Source organism: Oryctolagus cuniculus, chromosome 6 (genome assembly GCF_964237555.1).
Source record: "Oryctolagus cuniculus chromosome 6, mOryCun1.1, whole genome shotgun sequence".
NCBI classification, from domain to species: Eukaryota; Metazoa; Chordata; class Mammalia; order Lagomorpha; family Leporidae; genus Oryctolagus; species Oryctolagus cuniculus.
In genome coordinates, this window is record NC_091437.1 from 112,611,240 (window position 1) to 112,635,708 (window position 24,469).

General features: G+C 37.8%; 1 protein-coding gene across 6 annotated transcripts in view; it reads left to right on the plus strand.

Annotated features, from left to right (window-relative positions):
• CNBD1 (cyclic nucleotide binding domain containing 1) overlaps nt 1-24,469 on the plus strand; it is a 504,234-nt gene that overhangs the window by 400,103 nt on the left and 79,662 nt on the right. The window contains exon 11 of one of the 6 annotated variants that reach the window (XM_070075281.1): nt 2,877-3,185. The exons of the other annotated variants lie outside the window; for them this stretch is intronic. Coding sequence (XP_069931382.1) covers nt 2,877-2,998 — 122 coding nt within the window. The 3' untranslated portion in view covers nt 2,999-3,185. Of the gene's footprint in view, nt 1-2,876; nt 3,186-24,469 lie in introns of those variants that run through there. 6 annotated transcript variants of the gene reach the window in all.

The following is a 24,469-nucleotide window of genomic DNA, read 5'->3' on the forward strand; positions in this document are numbered from 1 at the left end:
AAATACTAGCTGATAGAATCAAAAAGGGAGAGAACGATCCAACATGGGAAGTGAGATACACAGCAGACCCATAGAATGGCAAATGTCCTAACAGCACTCTGGCCTCAGAATCAGCCCTTAAGGCATGCGGATCCGGCTGAAATGCCCATGAGAGTATTTCAGGCATGGAAAGCCAAGACACTCTGAGGGGAAAAAAAACCTAAATGATAGATCTCCAGGAGTGAGATCCCAGTGGAAAGAACGGGCCATGAAAAAAGGAGGTACCTTTCTCTGAAGGGAGGAGAGAACTTCCACTTTGACCATGGCCTTGTCTAAAAATGATCAGAGTCAGGGAACTCAGGGGGCTTCCATAGCCTTGGCAACTCATGACAAGAGCCTAGGGTGATTACTGATGCCATAAACAAGAGTGTCAATTTGTTAAGTCAACAACAGGAGTCACTGTGCACTTACTCCTCATGTAGGATCTTTGTCCTTAGTGTGCTGTACATTGAGATTTAATGCTATAACTAGTACTCAAACAGTATTTTTCACTTTATGTTTCTGTGTGGGAGCAAACTGTTGAAATCTTTACTTAATGTATAACTTCTGTATATAAAGAGAATCAAAAATGAATCTTGATATGAATGGAAGGGGAGAGGGAGTGGATAAGGGGAGGGTTGCGGGTTGGAGGGACGTTATGTGGGGGAAGCCATTGTAATCAATATTCTGTACTTTGGAAATTTATATTCTAAATAAAAGTTTAAAAAAAGAAAAAAAAGAGTGATATAAATAATTTTATAGCCAGGTTTAATCTGAGCAGTTCTAATCAAAAGAGCTTATACTTTTGAACAATTTGCCAGAGAAAATAGACTTTCTTTACTCCTTTTTTTAAGCTTTCTGTGTTTGCTTTGCAATAGAAATGTTGATGAAAAATGAATTTACTAGACAAAAATAAGATATGACACCTATTTTTAAAAAGATAAAGCTATTTTATTTACCTTTTGACTTTTTATTCATTAATACATGTTAAAAGTCCAAATTGATTTGAATATAATTTTTGTCTTTTTTTCTTTTTGAGAAAGCTTTGAATAAGTGGGAAAATGTGCAGCATATAACTGTCTCACAGAATACTGTTTGATCCCAATTCATATTTTATAAACATACAAAAAGACTCTTTCCTGAAAAAAGAAAACCAGTTAAACATGTTCAACATGTTACTGATACCTTAAAGTGATTTTTATTTGAGAAAATTAAGTTTGTCTTATGAAATATTATATGTTACATATTTTAAGTATGTTTGCATATTTATGAAGAAACTCTAACATAAATCAGAAAATGATGTTGACCTTGGTATTGTAGCCTGAGAATATATATTTAACCACATGTACATTTTGCATTTTTTATTTTGTTTTATATAAAGAAGTCAATGTTTTGCCTGAGTGTGGCTTTTAGATAAGTTGTTTTCCCCAAAAAGTATTAATATTTTACTTTGTGGATTTTGGAGTCTTAGAGAGCTGGTTTTACTATTTTCTTAGGTAGCAGAGTTTATTTCTTTTTTTAATGTTTATTTTTATTTAAAAGACAAACGGGGGAAGGAGGGAGGGATAGGAAGAGAGAGAAAGAGAGAGGGAATGAGGGAAAGAGGGGGAGAGAGGGAGGGGAAGAGAGAGAGAGAGAATATGAATGAATGAATCTTCCCTCCACTGATCCATTTCCCAAAAGCTTGCAAGTAACCAGGCTGGGGCAGACAGAAACCAAGAGCCAGGAACTTGATCTGGGCTCCCACATGGGTGACAGGGACCCAATCACTTGAGCCATTACCTGCTACTTCCCAGAGGTCACATTAGGAGGAAGCTGCATGAGAAGCAGATCTAAGACTTAATTCCAGGCACTCAGATATGAAATACAGTTGTTCTATGGGGTGAGCTTGACCTACTGCATCATAGCATCCACCCCAATTTCAGCCCATTCTAAGAACTGAAGCAGGAAGCAATTCAATACTATGTATGTCTTTGTTTTCAGATTTGCTTGATGATTTGCTGTACATTACACTTGAAATCACTAGTTTTTCTACTATAAAATGTAATTCTTGATGAATGTATATTCAATGATTTAAGATTCTATGTTTGCATTGCCCTGCCATGTCACACACTAAAGTCTACTTTTAACTAGGATTATTTACTATAGGTGACAATATTTGCGTATGTATTTGACATACTAGGTTAAGAAGCTTGAATATAACTTAGTTTCAGTATAGAAAGATTAAAACTAATATTATTCTGGATTTGTTGATACTTCTGTTAAAATATAATCCCGTGAGAGAACTGGATATCCAGTAAATAATTGATTTATTGAACAAGTACAACTCTTAGGAAGCATTCACAAAGGATTCACAAAGGAATTTTATAATGTCACCTGCATTGTTTGGTGTTGGTTCAGTTACAACTTTCTTTCCTTACCCTTTGAAAACTGTAATTATTTTATGATCCCTCCTAAGTCACAAATTTCCCTATAAGAAATTTTTATTTGCCAAGTATTTTCAATTGAAATACTAATAAATCGAACTGGATAAGAAGCAAATATCTAAATCTGAATTTAAGTTTGATAGGCCTGCTACATGCCTATATTAGTTATATTAGTTTTCTGTTGCTACAAAACAAATTTTCATATATTTAATCTCTTAAAACAACACCCATTTATCACATAATATATGTGAGTCAGTCTGGATAGGTTTCATTTGAGTTCTATGGGTTCTATTCTTGGAGCTCACAGAGCTGAAATTAAAATATTGGTCAGATTTGGATAACAGTTCACTTCCAATTTCATTCAAGTTGGAAACTTTCAGTTTCTTGCAGTTTTAGAACTGATGTCCTGTTTTCTTGCTGCTTGTCATGTAGGGGTCACTCTTGGACAACAAATGCTACTCCATCAGCACAACCCTCTCCATCTTCACAATGAAGAACCCATCCATTGTATCTGCCTCACATTTTTAATTTTAGATGTCTTCTATGCTAGCTAAAGAAAACTCTACTTTTAAAGAATCTATGTGATTAGCATAGGCCTATGTAGATGATCTTCCTATTTTTATGTTAACCGTATAGTTACACAGGTTAGTACACTTAATTTCCTCTACAAAATCACTATGCTGTGTAATGTAACATAATCACTAGAGTAATACTATGATACAAAGGACCTGGAGGCCACCTTGCCACTCTGCTTCCTTATAGTTTCAATGCTGGGGGACAGCAGTTGCTAAGAACAAGAAGGAAGGCACCTTTATGATTTTTTCCTCCATCCTCCAGCTGTCCACATGTGGTTTCCTTTCTCTCTGCTTAGGGATCTACAGGGGCATTAAGGAGAAGAGGATGGAAAAGTCACAAATGAATGGAATGTCCTTACTTGATTATTACTTTAAAAATTGACTTCTTATTTTCTATATTTAGCAATGGTTTATAGCTAATCTCCTCCTAGTAGGCACCTTCAAAGAATTTTCAAAATCTTTTAATATTATGGAGAGTGATTTAGCTTATAACTCTTAAGTAAGGCAGTACGTTTCCCTCCATAAGCATCTAGGGATAAGTTCATATTTGCTCCACCAGGTATCTTATTGTCACCTTGCTCCATGCCTAGTGTTACCCTTTGGGGAAGCCATTCTGGTTTCCATAAGTCTATTTTTGGTCATGATATAAAGTCTTGGCCCTGTCAAACTTTGAGAAAATAGGCCAGTTCAAAATCAGTCCCTTATATAGCTTGTTTTCCAACTGTCAACTAGCTGTCTTTCTTCTTTATACTTCTCAAAAGATGGAGAAATAAAAACTGCTGTGGATTTTAACTTCTGAGAATGTATATGAAGCCAGCATATGGTCTTATTGAAGGTCCTTTTTTCAGTTCAGGTTTTATATATATAGTATATATGATATATATATATATATATATATATATACAATGATATGATATATATATAGTGTATATATATATATATATATAGTGTATATATATAATCATACTTCCCTAGAAATGGGATAGTGAAACTTAGGAAAGAGCTCTTTAGGAAAATCCTCCTCATAAATCCTTTACAAATCTCAATCTTCAACTTCTTTGTATATTCCGTGTGAGATGGACTTGATGATTTCAGTTCTCCATATTTATTTGAAAAATTCATACCATGTTGTTAAACATACTTCCTAGGTTCTAAGAAGCAGTTCATCTTGGAACATTCACTATGTGCCAAGCATTATCCTATATATTTACTTGTTTTGCCTCAAAAATGCTCACAACAAGTCCATGAGACATGTAAGATCTTTATTCCAGATATCAGGAGAATAGAGTATAGAAAAGGTAAGTGAGATCAACGCCCTCCATCCATGAAAGTCACACCTATAGTTGATTGGGTAGTGCTTATTACTCAGTGCAGTAAGAATGCGCATCATGGAGAACCATCCGTCGTCTCAGTAGGAGGGTAATAGACTCTGCCAGAAGGTTTAGTTTTGTTTAGGTGATTTGTGGGGTATCGTAAGGAAATGGGAATTTGATAGATCGAATACTATCAAAGTTGTATACTTCAATAAATCATGTTTGAGACTACGGACTAAACATAAATATATAATTGACAAATATCTGCCGATTTTGTTTGTCAAGAAATGGGATATTTGGTATTTTGTAGGTGACAAGATGACCCTACTTTGTGTGTTTTTAGACAAAATTCTGAAATGACTTTATTTGTCTCATTATAACATGATCATAGAGACAGCTTTTCTGAGGTTTAAATTCTTTGCAAATTCTCCAGTGGAAGAATTACATGGCTTAGCTGTGCTTACCAGTCCAACTTAAAAATGTCAGATATTGCCTGTCTTCCCTTTTGTTTTCTTTCTTAGTGACTTGGTTAATATGATAGAGTTATTAAGGGTGGAACTGGGAATCAAACCCAGACAGTCCGGCTCCAGGGTCTCTATTATAATGACCGCGCTTTACTAACAATTTAACTGATAACTCTTAATAATCTCTTTAATCCGTTGCCCTTATGCAGTTATTTCCTCATATTTTATCTGTAATTGTATAAATTTGGTTAGATTTTGGTTAAATAATGTCTAAAGATGGTCTTCAATGTTCATGTGTATTTAATACGGAGCCACTTTTTTTTTTCCATTTGAGGTATCATTACACTCATACAGTTAACAAACACTTGGATAAAAAAGTAAAGAATTCACTTTCTAGGTCAATTCTGCCATCCCCCACATGTTGAGAGGCTTATTTTATTTTCTATGTTTGAAAACAGTTAAAATGTATATTTATACTGTCTTTTATAGTTACCTATATAATTACCTCTGTTGGTATTCTTTTTATTTTTTCTTATGGAACCAAATTACTACATACTGTCCTTTCTTTTCAGTCTGAAGGTCTTCCTGTTTTTCTGTAGAGCAACTTGGCAGGTGAAAAGTTCCCTCAGTGTTTGTTTATCTGGCGATGTCTTTGTTTCTCCTTCACTTTTCAAAAACAGTTTTTTAAAATGTAGAATTATTGTCTGACAGTCATTTTACTTTGATACTCTGAACGTGTCATCCTATTGCCATCCCATAGTTTTCAGTGAGAAGATGTTGATAAATATTATTGAGTATCCATGTGGATGAGGAATTAATTTTCTTTTAGTGATTTTGATTTTGTTTTTTTTTTTTTCTTTTGGCAATTTAGTTATGATAAGTCTAGTCATGGATGTCTTTCATTTTAAATTCCTCGGAATTCACTGAAACTCTTAAATGTGTAGATTGATGGATTCCAAATAATTTCATGTTTCTAGCTAGCCATCATTTCTATCACTTGATAATCAGTAAATATTTCTTTATAATATTTGTACACAAATCTATTAATTACCAAATACCCTCCAGAACTTTGAATTGCTTTTCTATTGTAGGTCACCATTTACAGTATCTCTAATATGGAGTTCTTAGACAAGTATAATAAGTAGAAAAGACCCTATGATTTTATGAAATTTACTGCCATTTAAACTTAGTCAAAATGGTAATAGCTCTTTATTAAATAATAATGTGCTCACAAATATGTAGTTCAATTCATTTCCTGATGTTGTCAAATGCCAATGATTATTAATATTTCAAAACTTTTATGCAATAAAATCAATGGTTTAAATTCAATCAATTCACATATTTCTTAATATGAAATGCTATGTTCAAAAACCAGTATATTTTCCAGTTTTTCTAGGCTTCCGATACAATGTCAACTTTAATTTTTGATTGTGTTAGCTGTATTAGCTTTTTATACCTATGTAAAATTTCATGGCTATTTCTTCCTTTGTCTCCCTCTCTAACATTTCTGCTACTTTAATCAATTATTAATTGTGAATGCATATTAATCTTCTATCAGATTCTTTATTATAGCCAGTAAGTGACAACTTTAAAAAATAAACTGTATTGACTATATAGATGGACCTGTTCTTTCCATAATAAATACTGACAGAGTTTGCAAATTTTAACCTGAATGTGTGTACTTAAATATTGATCCATATTTCTTTCAAAAACTAAACAAATGTCATTATAAATTAGACTTTCCTGAAGATGGTGATTAATGACCAGTAATATTTCTACTGCTCTTGAATCACAAATGTACTACTGCCACCAGGCCACTTGGATTATATTGAAATAGGCAGTTTACCTTACCATAAATAATTTAATTTGAAATGCCACCAAGCAGAATTTTGGTTTTGAGGCATTAACTCAAGCAGAATTCATGATGCATCTCTTGTTTACATGAACATAAAAGATTCTGAGAACAATAATTAGTGAAGTTTTTTTTTTTTAAATTAATTTATTTAAAAGGCAGAGTGATAGAAAGGGAGAAACAGAGAAATTGTCTATCCACCAATTTACTCCCCAACTCTGCAGCAACCAGAGTTGGGCCAACTTGTAGCCAGAAGCCAGTAATTCCATCTGGGTCTTCCACAAGGGAGACAAGGAAACAAATACTTGGGCCATAATCTACTACCTCCCAAATACATTAGCAGGAAGCTGGATCGGAAGTGTGGAGTAGCCAGTAAATGAACAGATGCTATGAAATGGGATGTAGGTGTCCCAAGGAGTGGCTTAGTCTTCTTCACCATAATACCTATCCCAGTTGTTTCAGTTTTCCTCCTTAACATTTGTGGTTTTGATTCCTTAATCTTATAATTATGCTTCCTAAATCATGAATTTGTTTTCAGCAAGGCATTTCGTGTACAAGTCTTATGATAGCTAATGCATTTTCACTTAGAAAATTCTTTGTATGCTCAAAAATTGAAATTGTGTGTAAAAATTAAGATTATAATAAATATTGGTGAACAGATATCTAACAAGCCATGTCAGAATGGCTGGCTGTTTTAGCAGACAATAAAATGTTAATCAAATTTCAAGTTTAAAGAAAACTAAAGTTTTATTTAAAAAAAAATTGCTACTTTTATTTTTTTTTTATTTGAAAGGCAGAGCAACAGAGACAGAGAGGCAGAGATAGACACAGACAGAGATCTTCCATCGTCCTGTTTATTCCCCAAATGTGCATAATAATCAGGGCTGGATGATGTCTAAGCCAGGAGCTAAGAACTCCATGTGTTTTCCCTCATAAATAACAAGGACCCAAGTACTGGAGCCATCACCTGTTCCTTCCCCAGTTGCCCATTAGGAACTGGATTGGGAGGCAGAGCCAGGACTGCAGGCACCTCCATAGGGAGTACTGGTGTCCTAAGCAGCAACGTTACCCCACCATACCACAATGCCCATTCCAAATTTATTTTTAAAATGTGTTCAAATAAGATTTCATATTATGGCAGTCCTCTTGCAAATGTGCACCTTAAATTGCAGAGTGATTGTCGCTCCCCGTCTTCGTGGAGGAACGACACAGGACCCTGCGCTGTTCATTCGTCTGCTCGGCCCTCCCTGGGTATGCTGCTGGTTCTTCCCGGGTTGGCTACCGTCCCTCCACCTCCGTGGAAGGGCGGTTCCCCCTGCCACCTTCCCCACTTCCGCGGGGGAGCGGCACACCGCCGGCCGGCTCTCTCGGGGGCTGCACAGGTGTTCCCCTTAGATGTTCCCCTTAGATGTTCCCCTTAGATGTTCCTGGTGCATGCCGTCTCTCTCCTCCTTTATAGTCCTCTTCCACCAATCCCAACTCTGCTACCCACACGCCGAGTATGCTGCTCTCCTCCAATCAGGAGCAGGTCCCACAGTTTATTGGTTGAACTGGAGGCAGCTGTGTAGAAGCTGTTTCCCTTCTCAGCGCCATATTGTGGGAAAGCAGATGCATAGAATAAGTCTTAATTCCAGTAACTCAGTCCAGTCCGGGTTGCTCCCCACAGATCCCCCTTTCTTTTTATTTTTTTGGCGTTGATGCGCGCCTGTCTTCGGTGTCCCGCGGCACACACTCTGCTCTGCTTGCTAGAGTTGCCCACAGGTTCTTACAAGTCCTATCAATCAGGCAAACCGAATCCGGGTCCTCTCTTCGCCATGTTGTGAGGAGGTTTTTAGGCGCTGATGCGTGCCTGTGTTCAGTGCCCTGCAGCGCATGCTCTGCTCTGCCTGCAGGTGCTTACAAGCCCTATCAGGCAAACCGAATCCAAGCCTTCTCATTGCCATATTGTGGGGAGGCTTATTGGTGTTGATTCGTGCCTATCTTCGGTGACCTGCAGCTCATACTCTGGTCGAGCTGCCTGCTGGTGCTTATCGCCCTAATCAGGCAGACCGAATCCAAGCTCTCTCATTGCTGTGTTGTGGGGAGGCCTTTCTCTATTTCTCTATCTCCGGGCATTCCTATTTCTCTCATTTTACTTCTAAACTTCTGTTTCTCTTATCCCTGCGGCTTCCCGGCGCCCGCCCCGAGGCTGCTTCTCGGCAGCTTCCCGGCTCTGAGCCGCTTCAGCCCGCGCCGGCGCCCGCCCTGCGGTGGGCTCCCGGCTCTGCGCAGCTTGGCTTCGCGCACTCCGTGGTCTCCACGCCCTACGCGTCCACACCACGGCCTCGCGCCAGCCCCGCGTTCCCTATCTATTCACGCCCCGTACTCTCTCTGCACACGGCGGCTTCCGCGAGTCACACAGCCCCAGCTCACGTTTCCGCCACCACCGGCATTCAGTCCAAGTTGCCCGGACTAACCTGGTGAATTCCAACCTGGGGGCCCACGTCTCTGCCTCTGGTTCCAGATCTTCGCCTCTTGCTCCCCGGGCTGACTTGAAGAATTCCAAGATGGCTTCCGTTTCCGCCTTGGCCTGCACTCGCGGCTTCATCCTCCCTAACATTTTTCTCTACCCGGTATGTTTCCCTAAGTTTTCTTCCAACAATATTCCTCCCTCATTTCTCCTGGCCTCTCCCCACAGTCCGTATCCAAGTCTAAGTTTCTTATAGGTTTCACTTTCACTTTCAACCTGCAGTCCGTATCTGAGTTTAAGTTTCTTCTTGCTTTCACTTTAAATCCTAACTTCTTTCCCACAGTCCATATCCGAGTCCGAGCCTAGGCTTTCAATAGCTTCTTCCGGCACCTTTCTCATTCGGCTTTCCCCTAGGCTCTTCACCAGTCTCTCTCTCTGGTATTTTCCTGCTTCTTCCCGTTTCTTCCCTCCTAAGTTTCCTATCCGAGTCACGGCACCATTATGTCGCTCCCCGTCTTCGTGGAGGAACGACACAGGACCCTGCGCTGTTCATTCGTCTGCTCGGCCCTCCCTGGGTTTGCTGCTGGTTCTTCCCGGGTTGGCTACCGTCCCTCCACCTCCGTGGAAGGGCGGTTCCCCCTGCCACCTTCCCCACTTCCGCGGGGGAGCGGCACACCGCCGGCCGGCTCTCTCGGGGGCTGCACAGGTGTTCCCCTTAGATGTTCCCCTTAGATGTTCCCCTTAGATGTTCCCCTTAGATGTTCCTGGTGCATGCCGTCTCTCTCCTCCTTTATAGTCCTCTTCCACCAATCCCAACTCTGCTACCCACACGCCGAGTATGCTGCTCTCCTCCAATCAGGAGCAGGTCCCACAGTTTATTGGTTAAACTGGAGGCAGCTGTGTAGAAGCTGTTTCCCTTCTCAGCGCCATATTGTGGGAAAGCAGATGCATAGAATAAGTCTTAATTCCAGTAACTCAGTCCAGTCCGGGTTGCTCCCCACAGAGATGGCTCAAGTTCTTGGGTCCCTACAAACTGTGTGGGAGACCCCAGTTGACTGCAAGCCTCAGAGCCTTGTCCTGGCTCTGCATTGGCCTGTCATAGGCCATTTCACTCATGTGGGGAGTGAACCAGTGGTCAGAAGTTCTTTCTCCTTCTCACAGTCTCTCCACCTTTTAAATAGAATAAAAACAAGTAAGTACATATTTAGGTGAAGTTTCTCTGTGAACTTTATTTAGAAGTCCAAATCTATACATATGTGAATATAATTTTATGAATTGTGATTGTTATATTTACTGATGTGCTTTAATATTTGTACTATAAGAATTTGCTTAATTATTAGCCAGCAACCACTTTCAGCTGACTAACTCACTGTTATAATTTCTAATAATTCTAACCAAGATTTTATAATGTTTTCTCTTTTGGTTGTTTGCATCATTTGATAAATTTAATTCCCTAAAAAACTTGCAAAATAATTTATGAAAAAGAAAATCCGAATGTTGACAGTAATGTGTCCTATCAATATGTATATAGTAAGTATGTCCAATGTATGATATAATCACTGAAATAATTATTATAGTGAATATTTACGGTGTACTTTATCTGTCTTGTACTGTGCCTTAATGTATTTCTGGAATATTTCTAAAATCACATCTTGATTGATTACTAAACATTGACTCTCATTCATTTTTTTTGAAAATGATTTACTTGAGTAACATTTGCCAAGAATTGTGATAAAATCATTTCTATTATCAGAGTTATACATAAATAATAATAATACCTATATTTAACATATTGTTGCTCAAACCAAGATTCTAACAAGGACAACTGTATTAAGCAACTGTCACCGAAGATTTCTTTTTCTTGCCAATTTTTGCTTCCTCAAAAGAATACTGGACTGAAGGATGTTGTGTGGCACAGAGTGGATAAAGTGGAACAATCTTTCTTTTTTATTTTCCAAGCACAAAGTCAGGTTAACTTCTCCAGACTCTGCAATTAGATTGAAGCCAAGTAACTGGCTCTGTTTAATGGAATAGAGGGAATTTATTATTGCCTGACCATGAAAGATAGGATCTTCCATGATCTCACTCAGTCTGGAAGTCAACTTCTCCAAATAGCAGAATCTCATGATGGTGGGATCCTGGGCCATGGGATTCTTTTCTTGGATGGAACTTCCTAGAAGTATAGCTCAGCCAGGAACATCTGTATTGGTCTTTGTGTAAATGACAAGTAAACATTTGTTGAATTAGACAACGAAGATTTTGGTTTGTTTGTTATAGCAACTAGCAAGCGCTACCCTGAGTCATGCAACTGGCAAAGCTGCAAGACTTTCCAAGGAGTTTTTGTTTTTAAGTAATAATTTCTAAATTAGGATATAAAGAGAATATGCTTTTCATGATTATTCTTTAATTCTTAACATTTATAAATCTTTCCTTCAGGAAGAATTTCAACACACATTTATAAATGAAAATATATATGCATATAAAGAAGGTGCATTCTATTACACCTATGTTGTAGATAAAATTTTAGAACAGTTTTTTAATAGTATTGTTATTAGAATGAACTATGTACACAAAAAATGGAAGACTCAGGAATTCTTCTTAAAAACAATACACATTCACTACTACCTCCTGACAAGGTCTTTTATATAAAATACCTTATAGTTTACTTACATATTTTCAGGAACATAACAAATATCCCATGGTATACTATATGGTATCTGCTAACACAGAAACAAGGACATATGATTTAGTATATTTCAAAAAATAAAACAAAAATTAGACAAACCAACAATCAAAATTAACCTCAATAGATTGTGGCAGATAAATGTCAATCAGGAACTAATACAAAAAGAACCAGAAATATTTATAGAAAGAATTTTAGTGAATTCAGGAGAAAAACTCAAAATGACCATCTTTTTCAAAGGCATAGCATTCATTAAATAAATAAGTACATATATTTAGCCCAGACATCACAAGATTCTGGTGCTCTTTTGTTGTTGTTATTTCATAAGGACTGAATCAGGTTGTTAGATTAGGTTTAGAACCTGTTTCAACACCTCAGAAAAGAAATGCTTTATAACCTACAACAAGAAATTTCGCCCTTCATTGTTAAAATTTTTTATCATGTAAAATCCCACAGTAGTGCTTATTAGTTACCTTGTGTTAGAGGTTAATTTTAATGTAAAAGTATCAAGTTCTATTCTGTATGAAACCTGGATTCCTTTCCCACTACTTTCCTCCTTTGTTTCTAAGAAGTATAATTTGTAATCCTTTGTATATCTTTTCTCAGACCTTGAATCTACTAAAAAAAAATGTTGATAGGAAACACACAGGTATTTTGCAAGGAAATTATAGTTTCTGCTGTAAACATTTATTTGCTGTTTGATTATATGTTGGTTGAAAAGCTAGAAAATTATTAAATACTAAGATCATAACATCAAATGAGGTCAGAGATGACATCACTAAAGCTGAGGGGCTTTAGCATTGTACCTGTGTCATGCTGTTGTATCAGACATTTTTAGTGGCTTATAATTTCTGTGTTTTGTAGAAGCATCCTTCAAAGAAGAAAGAAAATATGTCTTAGTGTGATTCAAAATTATTTTATTAATAATAATTAAGTAAAAAGATGGGTTAGGGGATTGTTTTGATTTTTACATGCTTAAACACTGCTCAGTGGGCCGGCGCCGTGGCTCACTAGGCTAATCCTCCGCCTACCGGCGCCAGCACACCGGGTTCTAGTCCCGGTCGGGGCGCCGGATTCTGTCCCGGTTGCCCCTCTTCCAGGCCAGCTCTCTGCTGTGGCCCGGGAGTGCAGTGGAGGATGGCCCAGGTGCTTGGGCCCTGCACCCCATGGGAGACCAGGAAAATCACCTGGCTCCTGGCTCCTGCCATCGGATCAGCGCGGTGCACCGGCCGCAGCGCGCTGGCTGCGGCGGCCATTGGAGGGTGAACCAACGGCAAAGGAAGACCTTTCTCTCTGTGTCTCTCTCTCACTGTCCACTCTGCCTGTCAAAAACAAACAAACAAACAAAAAAAAAAAAAACCACTGCTCAGTGAATAATTGCTTTAGTAATTCAAATATCAGAAGAAACGTAATGAATTTTGCTTAGGCTTTCTTAATTTTATAGATTTTTGTTTCAAATAATGACAAATGAATTACAGTGATATTATTCCATGGACAGGTATCATCTTGGGCCTGCCAGTTTGCTTGGCTTCAGTTTGATTTTATATAAGGAGCCTTTTGTTTGATTTCATTACAGTGTTTGCCTTCATCATGATTCTAATTAAACCATGAAACTACACATTCACAGACATCTGTAATATGTTTTTTCTTGGAAAGTAAATTTTGGTGATAAAACTGTGAAGCCGCAAATTCCCTAAAGCATTGGAATATTGTTTAAAAAACCCCTCCATCTAGCAAAGAGTTCTGGCTTAACTTGAAGTTGGAACGTCATTCATAGTTAGTGATACTCTTTCATCTAGCCCAAAGGATGAGATTGGGTACAGCCACATTCTACTGGGTGAAGTTCTTAGTGTGACACAGCATACTGGGAAGATTATAGTGCACGATATCCTAATGCAGATTGTATGAACAAATAGCAGAAGGAACCTCTAAACTTCTAATAATAAAGTAAAATTAAAGAATTGTACCAGATTTTTCTGATAGGTTCATCCGACCCTTACAACAATACAAATAGGTTTATACTTTACAGAAGTAAGAAAAATAAGATTTAAAAACAATAGAATATATAAAGATGAACATATATTCATACAAATAATCTCTATAAAGATTGAGGCCTAAGATATTCAGAGAATGCATACTTTGACTTGGAAGTTTAAAATGAATGACGGTGAAATAAATTCATAGAATGCAAGTTTCCTGATGGTGAAACAGAGATCCTGGATGCCCATTAATTGAAACAGGATAAGAGAAAGGTCAGTGGGAGTAAAGAATACATAAGAGATGACTGGGGCAATAGAACATCAGGAAATGCTGTGAAAATTTATGTGGAAAATGGATAAAGATTTTGCCCAGAGGTTTCAAAAATAATATGTGCCAAGAGAAACAAAATGGAAGCTGGTAGTTTGCTAAATCACCAGTCTTTAGCTGTTAATTACATAATTTTACAGGTAGCCAGCATTCAAATCAAATCACCTGGTCTGGGTGGATAATTTGAGGGGGGAATCCATCAATCAATCAATCTATCTATCTATTTTAAGTACTTGCAAATGAGAACTGAATAAATAGTAATAAAGAATAAGAATCCCGGTCACTTGAGTTCACATTCTGATGAGACATGAGACAGACAGTATATAATTAAACAAAAGTGGAAAGCTCAGTGATTATTTCCAATAAATAGAAAACAAAAACCTCAAAACAAGTAATAAAGGGTACTTAGATCAGTTTAGCTGAGAGTTCCTCTTTCTTTCTTAAAAGGAGACGTCTGAAATAGGTTGCATGTTGAGTAACAGCCAGTCTGTGAAGACACCAAAAGGAGTATTGCAAGCTTAAGGAAAAGCAGGCACGAAAGTTATGAGGAAGGAGTAATTATGTCATAATCATCAGAAAGAAGGACCAAGTATTCTCTTTCGTGAGAGCAGAATCGTGAGGGAGAGTTCTGAGATGGCAGAATAAGGAATAGACAGTGCTTTAGGCTAGGGGAAAATAGTAGAAAAGTAGAGGAAATGCATTACCATGGGAGAACTGGAGAGGAATCTACAGTGAAAAGTAGAGAAGGAAGAGGGACAATGTGGATTAGTGTGGAAGGTGTGGATACGCACCAACAAGCATGGACACAATACATGATCACTGTGGCCATGAGCCAGAGAAAGCACCAGCTTTATAGAGTGAGGTGAGAGCGGACTTCTGCAACCCATGCCACTGGTGATGTTGCTGGAGGGAGAGCCTGGAGGAGCGCACTGTCCTTGAGACCAGCCTAGAGCCCTAAGCAGGACAGGGTACCTGCCTAACCAAGAGAAAAAAGGCCACATTTCATTCTCCCCATCCCCCAACATTAACTCCCAGCAACCAGCTGGGAGATGGCTCCATTTTGACACCTGTAGCAGCCATGGAAGCTCCTGTGTGTTCCTGGCAACTGGTGGGGAGAAGGCACCATTTCAACACCAGGAACAACAGCAATCACTGTGTGCAGCATCAGAAGCTTAGAACTCATTGTAACAGACCTGGGCTCACAGGAGGACTGAACAGATCCATAGAAAATTATTTAAACTGTCATAAGATAAATTACCAGAAACCAATTAGAAATATCTATCATGTGGTACAAATTGAAGCCATTGTTGTTAAGGTCAAAATTTGGACAAAAATGTCTGATGTCATCCTTTAGAACTGTTTGGTAAGTTTTAGACAATAAAACATTTTCATGAAATGGTAGAGATTCCTATGGGAAAAGGAGCAAAGTTTTCTTATGTGTTTATTATGATTGTATACATAAACAAGAATATTCATATAATTAGCCACTAAAAGAATAGTATAACAATCAGTGTTCTACATTTTCAATATTGAGATAAGAAACCTCAAGATAGAAATGAAAAAATTAAAAGTTATTCTAAATATGCAGTATTTAGTTAGAAATTATTTCTAAAATAGTGTAAGGATACCTAGTGGATATGTGGAGCTAATGAACTGAGACTGTGGGAAAAAAATAAATAAAACTGAGATTGTGTGAGAGAACTCATGGAGTACCAGAGTTGTGAGTACTCTCGGGAGAGTACAGAAACTTGGTAACCTTGGCAACCTGGTGGGAGATGCCAGTGAATTTGAGCTTACACTGAAGGCAACACAGATCCTTTGTGTGGTCATTGGGACAGAGCAGACAATATTATACCCACAGGGGCCAGAGCTAAGACACTGATTACGTTCAATTCGACTCAGCTGTGCAGAATTACTGAATTACTACCCTTCTTAATTAAAAAAAAAAAAAAAAAGGGGGAGCAAGAGAGAAAGAACATTTACCATGCCTAACCTGGGTGTGTCACCTTTGGCACACCCTTAACCCAGAAGAACCAAACAGAGCTCTCTGGCCACACCCACCACAGCCTCTAAGGATCCACCAAAAGTCCACTTAATCTAGAGCCATAGTATAACGAGAAAAACCACCACATCGAGGAAAAAAAAAAAGAAGAAACCAAAGAATATCTCCACAATGCAAAGGAACAAACACAGAAACCAAGAAAACAAGAATAAAGAAGACATTATGATGCCCCCAAATGAACAAGACACCCCAATTCAAGATTATGAAGATGATGAGATAGAAGAAATGCAGCCGGCGCCTTGGCTCACTAGGCTAATCCTCTGCCTTGTGGTGCCAGCACACCAGGTTCTAGTCCCGGTCAGGGCGCCGGATTCTGTCCGGTTGCCCCTCTTCCAGGCCAGCTCTCTGCTATGGTCAGGGAGTGCAGTGGAGGATGGCCCAAGTGCTTGGGCCCTGCACCCCATGGGAGACCAGAAGCACCTGGCTCCTGCCTTTGGATCAGTGCGGTGCGCCAGCTGCAGCATTGTGGCCGTGGCAGCCATTGGAGGGTGAACCAACGGCAAAGGAAGACCTTTCTCTCTCTCTCTCTCTCACTATCCACTCTGCCAGGAAAAAAAAAAGAGAAGAAATGCAAGATACGGATTTCAAAAAATATATAAGAACATTAAGAAGTTCTCAAAAACAAAATCTTGAACTACAGAAATCCTTACTGGACAGGATAGAAAATCTCTCTCGTGAAAATGAAATATTAAGGAGGAATCGAAATGAAAAAACTAGTAGAACATCAAATTGTGATAGTGAAGAGAAATAAAAATGATTTGAAGAATTCAATAGCTCAAATGACAAACACATTAGAGAGCCTTAAAAACAGCCTTAAAAACAGCCTTAAAAAATCACTGAAGCAGAAGAGAGAATATCAGACTTAGAAGACAGAGCACAGGAAAGTGTACAGTCAAACCAAAGAAAAGAAGAGGAAATTAGAAATTTAAGCAATATTGTTGGGAATCTACAGAAGACTATTAAAAAAACCAACATTCGGTTCTAGGAGTTCCTGAAGGCATGGAGAGGGAGAAAGAATTAGAAGGCCTTTATAGTAAGATACTAGCAGAAAACTTCCCAGGTTTGGAGAACAGAGAAACAGGAAAACTTCAGCAAACCAGACCCAAATATAGTAAGAGAAGAGAAATAATTAAAAATAATTAAAATCAGAGAAGAAATCAACAGGATTGAATCAAAAAAAATTACAATCAGACAAAAAAGAGCTGGTTTTTTAAAAAATAAACAAAATTGACACACCATTGGCACAATTAACTAAAAAAGGAAGAAAAAAGACCCAAATCAATAAAATCAGAGATCTGGTACCAGACAGGGATTCCCACTCTCACCACTGCTATTTAACATAGTTCTGGAAGTTTTAGCCAGAGCCATTAGGCAAGAAAAAGAAATTAAAGGGATACAAATTGGGAAGGAAGAACTCAAACTATCCCTCTTTGCAGATGATATGATTCTTTATTTAGGGGATCCAAAGAACTCTACTAACAGACTATTGGAACTCATAGAAGAGTTTGGCAAAGTAGCAGGATATAAAATCAATGCACAAAAATCAACAGCCTTTGTATACACAGGCAATGCCACAGATGAGAAACAACTGCTAAGATCAATCCCATTCACAGTAGCCACAAAAACAATCAAACACCTTGGAATAAATTTAACCAAGGATGTTAAAGATCTCTATAATGAGAATTACAAAATCTTAAAGAAATAAGGATACCAAAAAATGGAAAAATTTTCCATGCTCATGGAATGGGAGAATCAATATCATCAAAATGTCCATTCTCCCAAAAGCCATTTATAGATTCAATGCAATCCCAATCAAAATACCAAAGACATTCTTCTCAGATCTGGAAAAAATGATGCTGAAATTCATATGGAAACACAAGAGACCTGGAATAGCTAAAGCAATTTTGTACAACAAAAACACAGCCGGAGGCATCACAATACCAGATTTCAGGACATACTACAGGGCAGTTGTAATCAAAACAGAATGGTGCAGGTACAGGAACAAATGGATAGACCAATGGAACAGAATAGAAACACCAGATGTCATTCCAAACATCTACAGCCAACATATATTTGATCAAGGATCTAAAACCAATTCCTGGAGTAAGGACAGTCTGTTCAATAAATGGTGCTGGGAAAACTGGATTTCCATGTGCAGAAGCATGAAGCAAGACCCCTACCTTACACCTTACACAAAAATTCACTCAACATGGATTAAAGACTTAAAGCTACGACGCGACACCATCAAATTATTAGAGAGCATTGGAAAAACCCTGCAAGATATAGGCAGTAGCAAAGACTTATTGGAAAAGACCCGGGAGGCACAGGCAGTCAAAGACAAAATTAACTATTGGGATTGCATCAGATTGAGAAGTTTCTGTACTGCAAAAGGAAGTGAAGAGGCAACAGACAGAATGGGAAAGAATATTTGCAAACTATGCAACAGATAAAGGTTTAATAACCAGAATCTACAAAGAGATCAAGAAACTCCACAAAAACAAAACAAACAACCCACTTAAGAGATGTGCAAGGACCTCAATAGACAGTTTTCAAAAGAGGAAATCCAAATGGCCAACAGACACATGAAAAATGTTCAAGATCACTAGCAATCAGGGAAATGCAAATCAAAATCACAATGAGGTTTCACCTCACCCCGGTGAGAATGGCTCACATACAGAAATCTACCAACAACAGATGCTGGCGAGGATGTGGGGAAAAAGGGACACTAACCCACTGTTGGTGGGAATGCAAACTGGTCAAGCCACTATGGAAGTCAGTCTGGAGATTCCTCAGAAACCTGAAGATAACCCTACCGTTCGACCCAGCCATCCCACTCTGTGGAATTTACCCAAAGTAAATTAAATTGGCAAACAAAAAAGCTGTCTGCACCCTAATGTTTATTGCAGCTCAATTCACAATAGCTAAGACTTGGAATCAACCTAAATGCCCATCAATAGTGGACTGGGTAAAGAAATTGTGGGACATGTACTCTATAGAATACTATACAGCAGTTAAAAAACAATGAAATCCAGTCATTTGCAACAAAATGGAGGAATCTGGAAAACATCACGCTGAGTGAATTAAGCCAGTCCCAAAGGGACAAATACCATATGTTCTCCCTGATCGGTGACAACTAACCAACCACAAAAAAGGAAACCTGTTGAAGTGAAATGGAAACTATGGGAAACAGTGACTTGATTAGCCCTTATCCTGAGTGTTGATGTACAACTTAATACTTTATCCCTTTTAGTATTTTTTTTGTTCTACTTAATACTATTGGTTGAACTGTGTAATTAACACACAATTTTTCTTAGGTGTTTAAATTTAACTGAAAAGTGATCTCTGTTGAATATAAGAGTTTGGACTTGCCCCAAATGGTAGAGTTAGAAATTTGCCAGGGGATTCCAATTCAGTCCCATCAAGGTGACATGTACCAATGCCATCTTACTAGTGCAAGTGATCAATTTCAGTTCGTAATTGATCATAATGATAAGATTAAGAGTCAAAGGGATCACATGAACAAGACTAGTGTCTGCTAATACTAACTGATAGAATTAAGAAGGAGAGAACAATCCCACATGGGAAGTGGTATACACAGCAGACTCATAGAATGGCAGATGTCCTAAACAACACTCTGGCCTCAGAACAGCCTTTAAGGCATTCAGATCTGGCTGAAGAGCCCATGAGAGTATTTCAGGCATGGAAAGCCAAGACACTCTGAAAAAAAAAAATTAAAAAAAAAAAACCCTAAATGAAAGATCTCTGCAAGTGAGATCCCAGTGGAAAGAACAGGCCATCAAAGAAGTAGGTACCTTTCCCTGAAGGGAGGAGTGAACTTCCACTTTGACTATGACCTTGTCTAAATAAGATCAGAATTGGCAAACTCAAAAGACTTCCATAGCCTTGGCAGCTCATAGCAAGAGCCTAGGGTGATTACTGACCCATAAACAAGAGTGTCAATTTTTAAGTCAACAACAGGAGTCACTGTGCACTTACTCCTCATGTAGGATCTCTGTCCTTAATGTGTTGTGCTTTGTGAATTAATGTTATAACTAGTACTCAAACAGCATTTTACACTTTTTGCTTCAGTGTGGGTGCAAACTGTTGAAATCTTTACTTACTATAAGCTAAATCGATCTACTTTATATGAAGATAATTGAAAATGAATCTTGATGTGAAAGGAATGGGACAGGGATTGTGAGAGAGGAGGGTTACGTGTGGGAGGGAAGTTATGGGGGGAAAGAGCCACTGTAATCCATAAGCTGTACTTTGGTAATTTATATTTATTAAATAACAGTTAAAAATTTTTTTGTTGAAGATAATTTTACTATTTACTCTGGTTTGTATATTAATTGGCTTCACTTTTTGGCCTTTTGGTGAAAATCAATTGTGGATATTAATATGAGTGTCATCTGTTAAAGGCTTGGTCACCAAGTGTTATATTAATTATACTAAGATTGCGGACGCTTATTCCAACTATGACATTTAGAGGTGAAGCCTTTTTCAGATGATTAATTGGTCGAGGGTCCGTGATTGAATCATATTATCTTTGTAGAAATAAGACATAGTAAGATGTATGCCATTGTTTTCGTGTGATATGCTAAACCATCTCAGAAATCTTGTGAGATAAAGTACCAAACTCCGAGGCCAAACCAGTGGGTCATGCCTGGTCTCAGACTATGAAATGGAACTGGAAAAGCTGGATATCTACATGCAAAAGAATCAAACTGGACCCTTATCTTACACCAGACACAAAATCCACTCACAATGAATGAAAGATTTGGATTACAGATATGCAACTCTAAAACTTCTAAGAGGAACAATAAGAGAAAAGCTTCTTTACTTTGACTTTGGTCTTGGGAATGCTTCATGGATATGACATCAAAAGCACAGGCAACCAAATAAAAAAAAAAAGAAACAAAAACATGAATTACATCAAACTAAAAATGTCTGCACAGGAATTAAAGTAATTTCCAGTGAAAAGGCAATCAACAAAATCAGAATATATTTGCAAAACATTTTCAACAAAGTTAAACTCTGAGAGATATAAGAAAACACCTGTTACCCCAAGGCAAAGAACTAACAATCCAATTTGCAAATGGGCTAAAGATTTAAATACATTTCTCTAAATGTATGCAAATGGCAAATGAATACATTTTTAAAAACACTCAAAATAACTAATAATCAGGAAAATGCAAAACAACATGCACCCAAGAGGATGGTCATTATTAAAAAAGAAACATGTAAGATAAGTATTCACAACTATGTGGAAAATCCAGACAATTTTACACTATTGGCTGGAATAAAAAACAATACAGCTACTATGTAAAACAGTATGGATGTCCTTCAAAAAATTTAAAATAGAGCTATCATATAATTCATTAATCTTACTTCTGGATATTTTCTAAAAGTAATGAAATTAGAATCTCTAAAAAGTGTGAGGTTTACATGTCTACTGCAGTACAATTCAAAGTTTTCAAGATGTGTAATAAGGGGCCAGCACTGTGTCATTGTGGGCTAAGACTCTGCCTGCTGTGCCGTCATCCCATATGGGCTCCAGTTACAGTTTCGGCTTATTCAGCTCTCTGCTATGGTCTGGCCCAAGTGTTTGGGCCCCAGCCGCCACATGGGAGACCCCGAAGAAGCTCCTGGCTCCTGGCTTCAGATCATCCCACCTCCTGCCATTTAGGCGGGAGGCCATTTACGAAGTAAACCAGCAGATGGAAGACCTTTCTATCTGTCTCTTTTCCTCTCTCTGTATGTTGCTCTGATTCTCAAGGAAATAAAAACTAAGAAAAAACAAGTGAAAAAAAAAGAAAAAGAACACTAATATCTATCAAAAGATGAATGAATAAAAAAATGAGGAATGTAAGGTCGCCACATAACACAGCAAGCACTGGAGTAAGGGAAAGGGTTTATTGGGAAAACCCAACAGATGGATGGAAGGGGCAAAGAAGGAAACGAGGGAGAAGAAGAGCGTAAGAGAGATCAAGAGAGAGAAACTGGGAAAGGGAGAGAGATCAGGAGACAGAGAGAAAGAGAGTGATGTTCAGGAACATCTCCTCTTAAAACTTTGTGAGGGGAGTGGGGCAAAGAAGTAGGAACAGCAAATCCGATTAGGATGGGGGTGGGACTGACACCAGTGGTTGGGCCATGTGGCCACCTGGCTTCTAGCAATGGTGGCGGGGGCTGGAGCCTAGGATGGTGTCTGGAGTGTAGATTGTGCCATAGATAAGACTGTGCCATTTTACTAACAAGGAATGTACCTAAAATGGAATACTATTCATTTTTAAGAAGACTTCAATATGTTTCAACATAGATGTACCTTGAAGACCTGATGCTAAATGAAATAGTCATACATAGAATGATGATAACCTCGTGATTCAACTTATTTGAGGTGTGTAAAATAGTCAAATTCATAAATTCAAAGACTGCAATTGTGATTTCCAGGGTGTGAGGGAATGGGGAATAGGAAATTACTACTCAAATGGCACAAAGTTTCAGTTAAGTAAGATGAGTAAGTTTTAGATATATGATCTATGACATTGTACCTGTACTTATCAATTTTGTATTGTAAACTTAAAAACATGTTAAACATGTAGACTTCATGTTAAGTATTCTTAACAATAAAATAAAATTTTTAAAAATAAACAAGCTAAGGATGATTCAGCATCAGTAAGTTTAGGTCTATATGAAATATTCTATAAACATTTTATTGACAAGTAAAGCAAATAAAACATGCCACTTGTCATTTGACTCACAAAATGCCACTTTTTCCAACCTGTCCAGGTCAATTAACACCATACTGGCATTTCAGTATTTCCATAAGGATATACAACTAGCCTAATAGCTATGAATTATAAGATGATTTTGCATTCATGTATGATGGTAAATGTCATAAATTTAGAAAAATGTTGAATGTATCATCAGCAAAAATATTTTATTTTGAAAAATTAAAATAATTCAGAAGAGAGAATCAAGAAATCAGTTTATGCAACTATGGGATTTTCAATGTGAATAAATATTCCATCTCAAATTTATTAGAAGGAATATTAACTGCTGTGTTCTTTTTCAGTGGGCTCAGCCAAAATTATTTTTTTCTTTTAAAGAGCAAACTTTTTGAATCAGAAATATACTTTTATGATTCTTTCTATAGGTAAATAATTCCCTCAAATGAATGCATCATTTATCTTTGTTTGGTTTTTGTCATGTCCTTAAATTAGCAACAACCTCAAAAGGCGTCAATTAAGACAGCATTGACCAAATTTCAGAATAACTGTGTTATAGAGTACAATCATTACCAACAGTCAGTTTGACCTAGTGTGACATTATATCCTGATTCCCCAGGAAAGTTCCAGTTTAGAACTGCTTTGCAAGCCTAAGTTTTAGTAGCATATTTTTTTGGAGTTTGCGTGATATGTACTCATCCTTAGATCAGATTTATTCCTATTAATATGAAGGAATTTTTTATGAAGGAATTCCCAAAATATCTGTTTGTAAGACATATACAAAAACTTGAAACCTCACATGTGAAGGTATGAGCAGGGCTAAATGAGTGGAAACATACACTCCCAAGGTTGTCATTTTCTGTTATCAGGTTATGAATTGAGGATCATATATGACTTTTGGAATTTAAAACTTTATAAAGAATATTTAAAAGATAAAAAGATAAATATTGTCTTAGCATTGATTTCAAACATTTTAGGGAGCTTCCTTCAAGCACCTCAAGTTTTTTTGTCTTTTTGAATAACAAGTTTGTGAAAAAAAGTATTCATTCTCTTGATGCAATTATTTTATGGAGAAGAATAGCTGTTGAGGTGGATTCATTCTGAGAGGAGGAGCATGGTAGGGGCAAGAGGTGCGGAGTCACCACACAGACCCCTGGAGTCAGATGAAAGTGGGCCAGAGGTGAGCAGCCCGCAGACTCCTTTAGTTCAGTTGGTACAGAAGCTTAAATAGCCAAGGCAGCCAATCCAGTCCAGGGGCGGTTTATGCCCCAACCAATCACAGCCTGTTGCCAGGCAGTCTCTATTGCCATGTGATTTCCAAAGCCATCCAATCACAGCCTGTTGCCAGGCAGGCTCCATTGCCAGTGGGTTTCGAAGCCATTCCTGAGTAACTGATGCTCGCTTGCCAGCGGCCATCTTGGCATGGCCTTCTCACTCCACCACAAATAGCTAATTAGAAATAATAACAGTTGTTATCTTTTTATAAGATCCTTGATCTTATTTCTTTTTTTTATTTTTTATTTATTTTCTATTTATTTATTTTTTGACAGGCAGAGGAGTGGACAGTGAGAGAGACAGAGAGAAAGGTCTTC